We start from the raw sequence: 14,211 nt of genomic DNA on the forward strand, positions 1-14,211 counted from the left end.
TTTTCAGGTTCTTGCATTTGAAGCATCATCAGCTTCTTGCATTCTAAGCATACTCTCCATCTTTCAACCATTCCTGCTCAGCTTTCCCAACTTCTCTTCTCAAGCTAAACATCGTCCTCTTGAAATCACAAAATAAGGATCTATGTACATACTAATCAGTAGATACTCTTTAACTAAAAACAAATAATCAAGAGTTTATAGTTATTAATCTACATTGAAGATTCTTAATTTAGTGGATGATTTGCTCAATCCTACAAAAGCTAAGTTCATTAAAATGATGTGTCGATGTCCACATGCTTATAGTCAGAAACCACGTAATGATCTGTATTAACTTTTACTTTAGCTTATAATGAATCAATGGGACTATTGGATGATCACTATGCAAAGGTTTTACTGAGTTGACTGGGTTTGGAGATCATGATATATAGTTAATAATGAAGAATTATTCTAAAGAAAGAAGCAATAGAACAGCAATGATATCTCAATGGTTGGGACTTCAACAAGGCGGTTGAATAGTGAAGGGGAGGAAGCTTAACTTCAAGGCAAGACTGGGGACTTTGACACAGCAACCAACTCACCACCCATTACATGGACACATTAGGTGAAGAAGACAATTGAATATCTCATGGCACCCTTTTGCTTCTCTACCTTTCTCCTTCATAAAGCACATTCATTGCTTCAAACTCTCATCCTTCACTGAACGCTTAGTCTCTCCCCGTGTCAATTGCAAGCCATGGAAGCCAGCGCTGGACTTGTCGCTGGGTCTCACAATCGTAATGAGCTTGTTGTCATTCATGGCCATGAGGAGGTGAACTTTAATCAGAAAGTGCAGTGGGAGATAGTTTTGGTATGCGTGTTTGTGGCTGATATGGTTGTTTTTGTTTTGTTTTCTCTTCTGTAGCCAAAGCCGTTGAAGAACTTGGACGGTCAAGTTTGTGAGATCTGTGGTGATGAAGTGGGGCTTACTGTGGATGGTGATCTATTTGTTGCCTGCAACGAATGTGGTTTTCCAGTTTGCAGACCTTGCTATGAGTATGAAAGAAGAGAAGGAAGCCAAAATTGTCCTCAGTGTAAAACTAGATATAAGAGACTGAAAGGTGAAGCATATAACAAAGGATTGACTATGCAACAAAATAACTAGTTTCAACTTTTCTTTTTTCTTACACAATCTTTTTGGGTATTGTGAAGGGAGTCCCAGGGTCGAGGGAGATGACGATGAAGAAGACATAGATGACATTGAACATGAGTTCAACATTGATGATGAGAGGAACAACCATAGTCATGTGGCAGAAGCTATGCTTCATGGCAAGATGAGCTATGGTAGAGGCCCAGATGATGATGAAAATGCACAATATGGAAGAACACAGACAGTGAGTGTATGCAAAACTTTGATTCCTAGCCTCATTTAGGAAATGTTTATCCTAGATAATATTGGATTTATAAACAAAAATCTACATATGCAGCCAAATGGTGAGCTCCCTTTATCTTCTCAAGGTTATGGAGAGCAGATGTTATCTTCTTCATTGCATAAACGTGTACATCCATATCCAGCTTCTGAACCAGGTAAAAATTTTCTCTACGCCATTGTTTTTGCATTAGCTACATGAAGTTTCATTTTCGTATGGTAGTTGATATGCTTTCCAAAAAACCAGGGAGTACAAGATGGGATGAAAAGAGAGAGGAAGGTTGGAAAGATAGAATGGATGATTGGAAATTGCAGCAAGGCAATCTTGGGCCTGAACCTGATGATGCCAATGACCCTGACATGGCTATGTATGCTTGAAAATTTTGACAATTCCTTTCTAATTCAGATGTTTTAAATTTTCATTGGAGAAAGTTTCGTATTAATTGACTAGCAAACTGTTGTAGGATTGATGCAGCCAGACAGCCACTATCAAGGAAGGTACCAATAGCATCAAGCAAAATTAATCCGTACCGGATGGTTATTGTAGCCCGGCTTGTTATTCTAGCCTTCTTCCTTCGATACCGGATTCTAAATCCAGTGCATGACGCATTGGGTTTATGGCTAACTTCTGTGATATGTGAAATCTGGTTTGCATTTTCATGGATCCTTGATCAGTTCCCCAAATGGTTCCCAATCGATCGTGAAACCTACTTGGATCGTCTATCCTTAAGGTAATATCAATTCTAGAATGGGAAGGAGAAAAAAAAAAAACAGTGTTAGCTTAGTATGTGTCAACTAGAATTTCACCATCAGAGATAAATCATATGGATGTTGTAATGTAGGTATGAACGAGAGGGCGAACCTAATTTGCTTGCTCCAGTAGACATCTTTGTCAGTACTGTAGATCCGATGAAGGAACCTCCTCTTGTAACAGCTAACACAATCTTATCTATCTTGGCCATGGACTATCCAGTTGATAAGATTTCATGCTATGTCTCGGACGATGGAGCTTCCATGCTTACCTTTGAAGCAATGTCTGAAACTGCAGAATTTGCAAGGAAATGGGTGCCTTTTTGTAAGAAGTTCTCCATAGAACCACGAGCACCTGAAATGTACTTCTGCGAGAAGATTGATTATCTCAAGGATAAAGTCCAACCCACATTTGTGAAGGAGCGTCGAGCAATGAAGGTATGCAATTTTAATTTTTAACATATACACTGAGAGAAAAAGGTACTATAGGAGTTTTACCATATGTGCTCAATATCAATCTTGAAATATTTTTTGGTGCATGCAGAGAGAGTATGAAGAATTCAAGGTCAGAATAAATGCTCAAGTAGCAAAAGCCACGAAAGTTCCTACAGAGGGATGGATAATGCAAGATGGAACACCGTGGCCAGGCAACAACACAAAAGATCATCCTGGTATGATCCAAGTCTTTCTAGGTCACAGTGGAGGCCTTGATGCAGAAGGGAATGAACTACCCCGCCTAGTTTATGTGTCTCGTGAGAAAAGACCAGGTTTCCAGCATCACAAGAAAGCTGGTGCCATGAATGCCTTGGTAACTTGCTCGGTCAAGTTTCTCTCTTTCCCAACCCTAGTCTGTTCCTTTTCTTTTATCTAACCCCTTGATTCTGTACAACTGTAGATTCGTGTCTCTGCAGTGCTTACAAATGCTCCATTCATGTTGAACTTGGATTGTGATCACTACATAAACAATAGCAAAGCAGCACGAGAGGCCATGTGTTTCCTTATGGACCCTCAAGTTGGAAAAAAAGTCTGTTATGTACAATTTCCACAAAGATTTGATGGAATAGATCGGCATGATCGTTATGCCAACAGAAACACAGTCTTCTTTGATGTAAATACCCCATCTCCAAAATTTTGTGCATACTTGTTCAAGTGACAAAGCTAAAAAACATAAAAATGAACTATTTTCTTTGATATGCAGATTAACATGCGAGGTTTAGATGGAATTCAGGGACCTGTATATGTCGGCACTGGGTGTGTCTTTAGGAGGCAAGCTTTATACGGTTATGAACCCCCAAAAGGTCCTAAGCGCCCAAAAATGGTAAGCTGTGATTGTTGTCCATGCTTTGGACGTCGCAAGAAGCTCAAGAACTCTGGGGCAGATGGAGATGTTGCAGGTGAGTCTACATTTTTGTTGGTTAGCATCTCGGTGGATACATTGCCATCATTTTGTGATAACTCCTATTTAATATATTGTTGCTATATGAGTAGTGCTGGCAGATGACAAGGAGCTACTGATGTCACAAATGAATTTCGAAAAGAAATTCGGACAGTCATCAATTTTTGTTACCTCTACTTTGATGGAAGAAGGTGGTGTTCCGCCCTCCTCTAGCCCAGCAGCCCTGCTTAAGGAAGCAATTCATGTTATCAGTTGTGGTTATGAAGACAAAACCGAATGGGGTACCGAGGTAATGTCAACAATTCTTACTTTAGAAAACATCTGAACGCAACCTTCCTCCTCCTTTCTCTATTGACACGCTAATGCCTAAATCCAACAAAAAGTTATTTTCAGATATGGTCTAGAGATGGGTAGACTTGGAACTGGAACTAATGTCATGTTTGTGTGTGCAGTTGGGCTGGATTTACGGATCTATCACAGAAGATATTCTAACTGGTTTCAAAATGCATTGTCGTGGCTGGAGATCCATATACTGCATGCCAAAGAGACCTGCATTTAAGGGTACAGCTCCCATCAACTTGTCTGATCGGCTGAACCAGGTGCTTCGGTGGGCACTCGGGTCTATTGAAATCTTTTTCAGCAACCACTGCCCTGTTTGGTATGGCTATAAGGGTGGGAAGCTAAAGTGGCTCGAGAGATTTGCATATGTCAACACAACTGTCTACCCCTTCACTTCAATACCACTTCTCGCCTATTGTACCCTCCCTGCAATCTGCCTACTCACGGATAAGTTTATCATGCCACCGGTAAATATAGTAACATTTACATTATAGCCTAGAAAAGATAGTTTAAGCAGAAAATAAAGGGAAGAGGAAATCTGAGGAAGGCATAACTAATTCAAAAGTCATAGTAAATTCTAAATTGGATATTTAACTATAGTATTTGATAAATTTATTTGGCTATTGGCCCCTGTCCAGAACACAATTAATTAAGCTTTTATTTTCTCCCTAGTTTCTGGCAAGGTATTTTGCATGCCCTGACGAAATTATCTTTGGTTTTTGGACAAACAGATAAGCACTTTTGCAAGTCTCTTCTTCATTGCCTTGTTTCTTTCCATTTTTGCTACGGGTATTCTTGAGCTTAAATGGAGTGGAGTTAGCATTGAGGAATGGTGGAGAAATGAGCAGTTCTGGGTCATTGGTGGTATTTCAGCTCATCTATTTGCTGTTATACAAGGTCTGTTGAAGGTATTGGCTGGAATTGATACTAGCTTCACAGTTACATCCAAGGCAACAGACGACGAAGACTTTGGAGAATTATATGCCTTCAAATGGACAACCCTGCTAATCCCTCCAACAACTATTTTGATCATCAACCTTGTGGGGGTTGTTGCAGGCATCTCAGATGCCATAAACAATGGGTATCAATCATGGGGACCTCTCTTTGGGAAGCTTTTCTTCGCCTTCTGGGTGATTGTTCATCTTTACCCATTCCTTAAGGGTCTGATGGGCCGACAAAACCGCACACCGACTATAGTCGTCATATGGTCTGTGCTGTTGGCTTCAATCTTCTCCTTGCTTTGGGTCCGAATTGATCCATTTGTGATGAAAACAAAGGGACCTGATACCAAGAAATGTGGACTAAATTGCTGAAAGACTTCCTCTCTTTCTTGTTATTTGATGTGTGCATCACCAGAAGATTCATGTGCATATCCAGGAGATTTATATGCATGGACAGTGCACATAGAATATGTGAACTAAAAGTATGTGAAGCACAAGAATGAAAAAAAGTAAGAGTGAAATTTTTGTGTAGTATGACAATGTACCTAGTTTTGTGGACAAATGAAGATAACGTGTCTGTACTTTGTTTAATTCAGTTTGTACACAAAACAAATCTTCATATAGAAAATTACGATATTGTACTTGTACCTTCATCACCCTGTCCATTGAGAAAGCATACAGTATAGAAATCAAGGTTTCCATGATTCAATCTATTAGAAATTTTAGAAATTTGTATATCATCTTTTGATCCAAAACTAAGCTCTTCATGGATTCTAGAATAAACAGAATATTAAACAGTATAGAAATCAAATTTGAGAGCAACTGATATGAAAGATCTAGTAAAAATGACCAATGGCTTCACGTAAGCAAAAACGAAACAAAAGATCAAGGAGAAATATTCTCACACACATGCATAGAAATAGGCAACTTCTGACTCATAGCCAAAGATAATATAGAACCTCAGGGATTAACATTCTTGGATACGCATTTATATAATTTATTCCTAAATGCGGCAAATGGACCTCCTGAGTATCCAAAAAGTTAAATATGGAAGAGAATAAATATAAATACTTCATGCAAACGTTGTAAATAATCCATGCCAAAACCCTCAGAAACATAGCCAAGACCATTTATTCTCCTTTGCAAATGGATTTACACAATTTCTGAAGAAAGAGAATGTAAAGCCATGCATGACCTAGATATGTACCTACAGCACAAGTCAATATTCAACATTATTAATGTTTATGAACTGCTGATTTGAAAGTAGAATGCAGCTGAAGCCTGAATCTGCTGGATAAAGTATAGTTTTCAATTAAATGTTCAATAATTAATATGGAAGACAAAGGCATGCAAGGTCATATGAACAAAACTGTCGAGCAAACCTCTGTGCTATAACTCATGAAGGAAAAAACCTGAGATAATAGTAAACAAATATGTAAAAACTAATGGATGGAAATCCAATAAAGGGTTAAGTTGCTATCTCTTACATTTCTATCTGGCAGGTATAACAGTATAATCTTGTATTGTCACAGCCCGCAGCATATCAATAAATATCTGATGATTCTCCTGAGTTAAGTAAATCTTCTTTGAAAATAATCATAATATCTACAATTAATAAATTACCTCAATCTCATACATGAAATGTCAATGGCTTCTGGCTTTTATGGTTCCTCCAATCCAAGAATCTTGACTGCAATGGGAATGTTATTTTCACCAGTAGTCTCCACATGAACAAATACCATTTTTGAAATGATGGAATCTATTAGCATCCCTAACCACAATCACTCTCTCAGTGATCTTTGATATAAATTTAGTTGCAGTATGACAATCTAGACAAACTCGGAGGTTCTTGATAATCCTAATTTCAGTTCCAGGCTCAGTTGAAATAAGCCCAAAAGCAATTGCTAATTTTTCACTGTGGACATTCACCATTAACTCCTTCTCTTCATCCTCTACATCATGCAAAGCAGTAGTGACAGTTTCTGCCTGATATCCAGCCTCTCTCATTTTCCCTGTTAACTTCTCTAGCATGGCAAAAATGGCTGTGGCCTGAGGATGGGATTGATCCCCAGATGTGAACACATATTGTTGATTGCCAATCTCAATTAGAGTGCAACCAGGTGTTTTTGCTAGTTTTCTCTTCTTAACAACTTGTCGTACTGAAGCAGCTTTGGGGAAATTCCTGTCAGTAGAATATATATTAGAAAGTAGAACATAGTACCCCACATTTTCTGGGTCCAATTGAAAAAGTCTTTTAGAAGCAACATGGGCTATCTCTGTATTCTTGTGAATCATACAAGCGCCAAGCAATGCACCCCAAACAGCTGGGCCAGGCTCGAGAGGCATTCTTTCAATAAACTCCAAGGCATTTGTTAGCTGTCCAGCTCTCCCAAGGATGTCAACCATGCAAGCATAGTGCTCGCTCATGGGCTGAAAACCATAATTGTTAACCATAGAATGGAAAATTTCATTTCCCTCTCTCACCAAGCCAGAGTGACTGCAAGCATACAAGATAGAAAGGAAAGTAACCCTTGTCAGTGGAATCCCAGATCGCAACATCTCATTAAAGAGGTTTAGTGCTTCCTTGCCATGTCCGTGGAGACCATAACCGGTTATCATGGCATTCCAGGTTACCACATTCTTTTCTGCCATCAAGTCAAATAATTGACGAGCCTCCACGATGCTACCACATTTTGCATACATATCAACTAATGCGGTAGAAACATACAGGTTCGATTCAAGTCTTTCGCTCTTAATCAAGCCATGAACCCATTTTCCAATACTTAGAGCTCCAAGTTGCGCACAAGCTGAAAGTATACTGGTGACAGTAACAGGGTTTGGACTGAGTTGAGGCACCATTTCCTGGAAAAGAGAAATTGCTCTCTCTGTCAACCCATTTTGAGTATACCCTGATATCATGGCATTCCAGGAAGCCAAACTTTTCTCCGGAGATTCATCAAACAACTTCCTTGCAAATTGTACTTCATTTAGTCGACAATAAACAGTGGTAAGAGCAGTTGAAACCGAAGGTTGCGAAATAATACCAATTTTCATACTTAAATTTTGAATCAAGCAAGTAAGTTGCAGATGATTGAAGGGCGAAAAGACTGGAACTAAGCCTACCAAAGTGCTTGAATTAACACCTTGTCCGGAGGCAAGCAATTCTTTGAAGAGTGTTACTGCCGACTCAGTTTCATGATTGAAAGTATAACCCGAAATCATTGCATTATAAGATATCAAATCTGGTTGATCAATCTGATCAAACAATAGCCTTCCTTTGTCACTCTTCCCGCATTTTGAATACAATGATATCAATCCTGTAAGCACATAAACATCAGAATGGAGTCCTTTTTTTGAAGCCAAACATTGGATACCCATCCCTAGCCTATATTCCTGCAACTCTGCCACTGCTGTAAGAACCGCAGCCAAAGTTGTAGAATCAAATGACAACCCAGCATTGAGCATATCCACAAAAACACGTATCGAGTCCTCAAAATAAGAATTCCTAGAAAACCCAGATATCATTGTGTTCCAAAGAACTGTATCCCTCTCAGGCATTACATCAAACACCTTACGCGCCAACTCAGCGCGAGTAAATTTAAAGTACAAATCAACGATTGCAGACCCAACAAACAAATTCGACGCCACCCCATCAACAATGGAGTGCGCGTGCAACAAGACACCAACCCTCTCATCCTCAAATCTCGAAGCAGCTGAAATCGCAAATGCAAAAGTGAAATTGTCTGGCCTAAGATTAGTCCCTTTTCTCAAATGGGTATAGAGAAAGATCGAAGATTTAGGCAAACTATTGTCGGAAAAGCCTCTAATAAGGACATTGAACAAGAATAGATCGGGTTTGGAAACCTTAGCAAAGAGTTGGCGCACATGGTAAACGGCCCCGAGATCGAAGAACTTGTGGGTAAGCTTGGTAATCGAAGAGAGATCATTGTGGATACCGTGGAGGATTAACTGTGCGTGGATTTGGAGGAGTTGGGGAAGTGTAGTGGCCTTGTTAAGAAGCGTGAGGAAGAATTTTCGTCCATGAATGGCAGAGGTGGTAGTGTTTGTGCATATCATCTGCATTACCATGTATGTTATGCTATAAACTAGCCAATTAGAATCTCTTCTTTTTAAGGCTAAATTGTATTTTCCTAATCTCCTTTGTGTATATTATACACTCTTCTAAATCCCTTTGTAAACAGATAATTATCTTCAATAATATACAGAATTGAACATGGTAAAAGAAAAATAACTTTTTTCTGTTGCGAAACCTACTGTTTACCAGTCACCGCCGACTCAGATCTGCTCGTCCTCCGACGTGGGTCTCTGCACTTTTGTTCGTGGGACCGCCGCCTCGACATACCAGAACTGTTGCTGGTCTCCGATACTGGTCCAGCTCCGCCGCTTCGTCGTGCCACTACGGTCCAGCACTGCCGCACCTCTGCCCAGTGAGTTTGATTGGCACAACAATTCAAAGAAGGAAAACGGGTTTCGTGAAGCAACTGGTTCAGTTAAAAACGGTTTGACCGACCGGTTCAGTTCGGTTGAATGCCTGATTACGCTTGTTTCTTGAAGGGCCGGATGATAAACTAAAAATTTAAGTGGGTGTTTAGCTCACCAACATAAGTTAAGTTGAGTTGGTATAATATATACCAACTCAACTTATTGTTTGGCCCACAAACTTTAAATGTTGGTATATTTTACCAACTCAATCCAACTCTCTCTTCTTTCCATGTTTTCAATGGCTCCACCCATCGGTCACGGTTACACTCCCAGAACTAACTCCGGACTCCAATAACCACCTTCGATGAAAATTCCAGCGACTAACTCCAGGCTCCGACAACCACCTCCGATGAAAATTCCGACGACGAAAATTCGAACTTCGAAAACCACCTCCGATGACAACTCCAACGACCAACACCGAGCTCCGACAACCTTCCCGCGACCAACTGTGACAGCCAATTCTGGCCTCCGACAACCACCTCCGGTGACCCAACTCTGATGACCACCTTCGCACTATCAACTCCGATGATCAATTGGCTCAGATAACAAACTCCAATGACCAACTCCGACAACCACCTTTGTAGGCTTCGACAACCACCTCCAACTACAAACTTCGATGAAAATCACATTCGATGATCTTCTTTGATCTTCTTTGAGCGAGCAACTCCGACGGTCAACTCGAGGCTTTGACTAATATCTTCGATGACAAACTCCGACAACCAACTCTAATACAACCTTCATGCAAATAACTTTGGACTCTAACAGTCACCTCCGACTACAATCTCTAGTAAAAATCATATTCGATGATCAACTTCAATGACCACTTTCGCCCGACCAACTCCGGGATTCGAAAACCACCTCCAATGAGAAACTTCGACAACCAACTCCAATACACCTTCATGTGACAAACTTCAGGCTCTGATAACCACCTCTGACTACAAACTCCAGCAAAAATCATTTTCGATAATCAACTTCGACAACCACTTCCAACTACTGTGTAGAATATTTATAAGTAATGAATTCACATATCAAACGATGTTAAGAATATTTAGATGAAAAGTATGTATGTAGCTGAAAAGTATGTAACATATATAAAAAAAAAAAAAAACCACAATTTTTTTTAAAAAAAAATTCATGGAACATTTTCCAACAAAAATTTGTGAAAAATAAATATTTTTTCTTTGATGATCCTCCAAATTTAAAGGAAATGAAAATGAAACTGTTGAAGAAATTTGGTGATATTCCATTGGTTGTTACGATGAAGGGAGAGATTTAATTAGAAAAAAATTATGACATAGTAAAAATATAGAGCAACAATAGGAAGAAGAAGAAAAAGAAGAAGATGATAATGAAATTCATGAAGAAAAATTAGCTAGAATCAAAAGTTTTGATTTCACTTTAGTTTATCATCTTATTTAACTATATTTCTACAAGAAATGTAATGAATTGTTGTTCAAGCCCAAAAAAGAAAGAAAGAAAGAAGGAAAGAAAAGTTTTAAAAATTAAAAGAAAAAAATTGCAATCCATATTTTATTCAAACAAATAAGGGTAGAATTATTGAATAAAAAGTTTCAAAACAAAAATAGTAATCATAAAAGCATATTATTTAGAGTTCAAAAAGTTGCATTAGAAACCCAGACATATGAACTCAACTCTGCATCCCCAAACACAGACATGTGAACTCAGACCAAATAACTCTACACCCCAAACACAGACATATGAACTCCAGATATCCTATTTCAACTCAGTGCCCCAAACATCCCCTAAATAAGATATTGAAGTGAAACTTTTTGGCGACGAACAAAGGGAATTTTGTGCAAATAGCTCTTTTGAGCGCCCAAATGAATAAAGGTTCAATATTTGAAATCAAACGAAAAAAAACGGATCTTTGTAAAATTATAGATTTTTCCCCGAGACATATTGGATTTTTGACAAAATATTAGAAGTATAATTTGTCCCACGTCAGTTAAATTGAAGAATAGGGATGAGCTCCAAGTTTATAAAAGGAGTCTATGCCTCTAATTTCAAGTCGTTCCAGATAGAAACACTTTAAGCTTGGGTGTGCTAACTCTACTTAAATTTCCTTTATGTATTCTCTAGTTTGAGTAGGGAAAATGTTTGAGTAGTCAAAAGCTTTGAGAGAGTGCTCTTGTAATTGGGATCGAGGAGAGAATTGTGGAGTTTTCCATGTAAGTTCTTGTGTTTTCAGTTTTATTTTATTTTATTTTATTTTATTTTGTTATTTTGTTATTTTGTTATTTTTTATTTTTTTGCTTATTCTTGAGGTAGAAGTGAGAGGTTTTTTCCCTAACAAGTGGTATCAGAGCTTTAGATTTAGAATTTCTTGATTTTTTGAGTATGCTCTATGGTTGTAGCATTGTTTGAGCTTTCACATCAGAAAAGAATTCTTGAGACGGACTACGATATTGTGAATAGTGTGAGTTGGTTACTATTTGCCGATTTGCTAGGAATGAAGTAGATGCGTGTCAAACTTTATGAGTCTAATAAAGTTTGATGTGGAGAAATTTGATGGAATGATCAAGTTTGGTTTGTGGCAAGTGCAAGTCAAGGATGTGTTGATACAATCTGGATTACACAAGTGCAAATAAGCGATGATGGTGTTCTAGTGCAGTTCTAGTGTGATTCCAATAGAGGTTTAAAAATGAGAGTCTTCGAGTAGAAGATAGGTTGCTGGGCATGTAAATAGTCTGGGCACATGAAAAATAGAGCAAGTTTGTCAAAGAGCTCTAGATCGGATGATGATGGTGCCTTTCTCGACAGGGGGGACGATGAATTCCTCTGAAGAAGATGGAAATCATCCTCGTGATATGTCCACTTTACCATGATAGAGGATGTGATGTTAGCGGTTCCACAATTTTGAATACGGGCATTGACTTGGTGGTTATTGATGAAAAATAGGAAAAGAAAGAGACCAACACAGTTTACGTGGAAACCCTAGAATAGGGAGAAAAACCACGATATAGAGCTTTTTCTTATTATTTTTAATTGATACACTGAATACAAGAGAACAGGATGATTAAATAGACAGTAGAGAGCCTTAGAATAAGAGACAATTACAATAATACCCCTAGGGTAAAACCCTACTTTCAACACTCCCCCTCAAGTTGGTGCATAAATATCAATAAGACCCAACTTGTTAATACAGTAGTCAAAATTTGGTCTCGGTAACCCCTTGGTGAGAACATCTGCCACTTGTTGACTTGAGGGAATATAAAGGATGCAAATGCTTCCATTATCTAGTCTTTCTTTAATGAAGTGTCTGTCGATCTCTACATGTTTGGTTCTGTCATGCTGGACTAGGTTGTTTGCGATGTTTATTACTGCTTTATTATCACAAAACAACTTCATTGGAAGCTCACTGTCTTAGTAAAGATCAGACAACACCTTATTCAACTAGATTTCTTCACATATCCCTAAGCTCATTGCCCTATACTCATCTTCAACGTTACTCCTAGCCACTACTTCCTGTTTTTTACTTCGCCAGGTGACAAGGTTACCCCAGACAAAGGTGCAATACCCAGAGGTTGACTTTCTATCAAGAGCCTGCCTAATTAGAATCGGTATATGCTTCTATAGTTCTTTTTCCAGACTTCTTGAACATCAGACCCTTACTAGGAGTCCCCTTCAAGTACCAAAGAATACGCTCAACTGCAGTCATATGCTCCTCATAGGGAGATTGCATTAATTCGCTCACCACGCTTACTGCATATGAAATATCTGGTCTTGTATGGGACAAGTAGAACAACTTTCCGACCAACCTCTAATACCTTTCCTTGCTAACAGGAACTTTGTTGTTTATAACACCAAGTTTTGCATTATACTCCACGGGTGTGTCAGCAGGTTTATACCCAGACATACCTGTTTCTTTGAGCAAGTCCAATGTATATTTCCTTTACGATACTGAAATACCTTCTCTTAATCAAGCCACTTCCATTCCAATGAAGTATCTCAGCTTACCAAGGTCTTTAATCTCAAATTCTCTGGCCATTCTCATTTTAAGCCTTGTAATTTCACCCTCATCATTGCCAGACAGAACAATATCATCAACATACACTATGAGGACGATAATCTTCCCAGAGTCAGACCGTTTCGTAAACAGTGTATGATATGAGTGCCTTTGCTTGTATCTCTGTGCTTTAACAAATGTGGTGAACCTATCAAATCAAGCCCTTGGGGACTGTTTTAGTCCATACAAAGACTTTCTCAGTCTACAAACCCTGTGCTTGAACTGACTCTCGAATCCAAGAGGAGGGCTCATATAGACTTCTTCTTCAAGTTCTCCATTTAGGAATGCATTTTTGACATCTAACTGGTGAAGTGGCCAATCTTTGTTTACAACAATTGACAACAAAAGCCGAATAGTGTTGAGTTTGGCCACGGGAGAGAATGTTTCAGAGTAATCAACTTTGTAGGTCTGGGTGAAACCTTTAACAACCAGTTTGGCTTTATATCGATTAATCATCCCATCTGATTTGTATTTTACGGTGAACACCCATTTGTATCCAACTGTCTTGTGCCCTTCAGGTAAAGGCACCTATTCCCATGTACCATTTTTCTCCAGAGCCCTCATTTCTTTCATAACAGCCATTTTCCATTCATAGTTCTCCATTGCTTCACGAATACTGCTTGAGACCATGATAGTATCCAAGCTGGTAGTGAGAGCTTTAAATTCGGGAGACAGATTGTTGTATGTCATGTAGCTGTGCATAGAGTACTTTGTGCATGAATGAGTACCTTTCCTTAGTGCTATTAGAAGATCGAGAGAGGCATCATGATTTTCCAACTCTCTAGATTTCTTAGCATAATCGGTCACCTGTATATCAAGGGTTTCAGTAGTATCTTCCACTTCCTTATCA

At 38.8% G+C, this 14,211-nt stretch overlaps 2 protein-coding genes across 12 annotated transcripts; one reads left to right on the forward strand and one right to left on the reverse strand.

Moving 5' to 3' along the window:
- Nucleotides 1-364: 364 nt before the first annotated feature.
- LOC120079704 (pentatricopeptide repeat-containing protein At4g30700-like) lies at nt 365-10,214 on the reverse strand. 10 transcript variants are annotated; one of them, XM_039034024.1, is made up of 9 exons: nt 6,455-10,214; nt 5,377-6,038; nt 4,101-4,327; nt 3,861-3,917; nt 3,723-3,774; nt 3,388-3,613; nt 2,268-2,510; nt 1,937-2,148; nt 365-1,026 (listed from the first exon to the last, which is right to left on the reverse strand). In XM_039034024.1, the coding sequence occupies exon 1, from the start codon at nt 8,918-8,920 to the stop codon at nt 6,542-6,544; it is 2,379 nt and encodes a 792-aa protein (XP_038889952.1). In that variant the 5' UTR covers nt 8,921-10,214; the 3' UTR covers nt 365-1,026; nt 1,937-2,148; nt 2,268-2,510; nt 3,388-3,613; nt 3,723-3,774; nt 3,861-3,917; nt 4,101-4,327; nt 5,377-6,038; nt 6,455-6,541. The 10 variants fall into 10 exon arrangements, 9 of the variants coding, with proteins under 9 accessions (XP_038889952.1, XP_038889954.1, XP_038889958.1 ...); XM_039034026.1 differs by having other exon boundaries at nt 5,377-5,489; nt 6,455-10,213; XM_039034030.1 differs by having other exon boundaries at nt 5,377-8,908; nt 9,114-10,212.
- On the forward strand, nt 668-5,482 carry LOC120079703 (cellulose synthase A catalytic subunit 7 [UDP-forming]). 2 transcript variants are annotated; one of them, XM_039034021.1, is made up of 13 exons: nt 668-808; nt 902-1,097; nt 1,189-1,376; nt 1,464-1,563; nt 1,653-1,773; nt 1,870-2,136; nt 2,248-2,593; nt 2,700-2,963; nt 3,051-3,263; nt 3,354-3,549; nt 3,644-3,840; nt 4,004-4,357; nt 4,622-5,482. In XM_039034021.1, exons 1-13 carry the CDS (start codon nt 734-736, stop codon nt 5,201-5,203), a joined length of 3,099 nt encoding a protein of 1,032 aa, XP_038889949.1. In that variant the 5' UTR covers nt 668-733; the 3' UTR covers nt 5,204-5,482. The 2 variants fall into 2 exon arrangements, with proteins under 2 accessions (XP_038889949.1, XP_038889950.1); XM_039034022.1 differs by having other exon boundaries at nt 1,189-1,370.
- Nucleotides 10,215-14,211: the final 3,997 nt, after the last annotated feature.

The sequence above is a fragment of the Benincasa hispida genome, chromosome 6, assembly GCF_009727055.1.
Source record: "Benincasa hispida cultivar B227 chromosome 6, ASM972705v1, whole genome shotgun sequence".
In the NCBI taxonomy this organism is placed as follows: domain Eukaryota; kingdom Viridiplantae; phylum Streptophyta; class Magnoliopsida; order Cucurbitales; family Cucurbitaceae; genus Benincasa; species Benincasa hispida.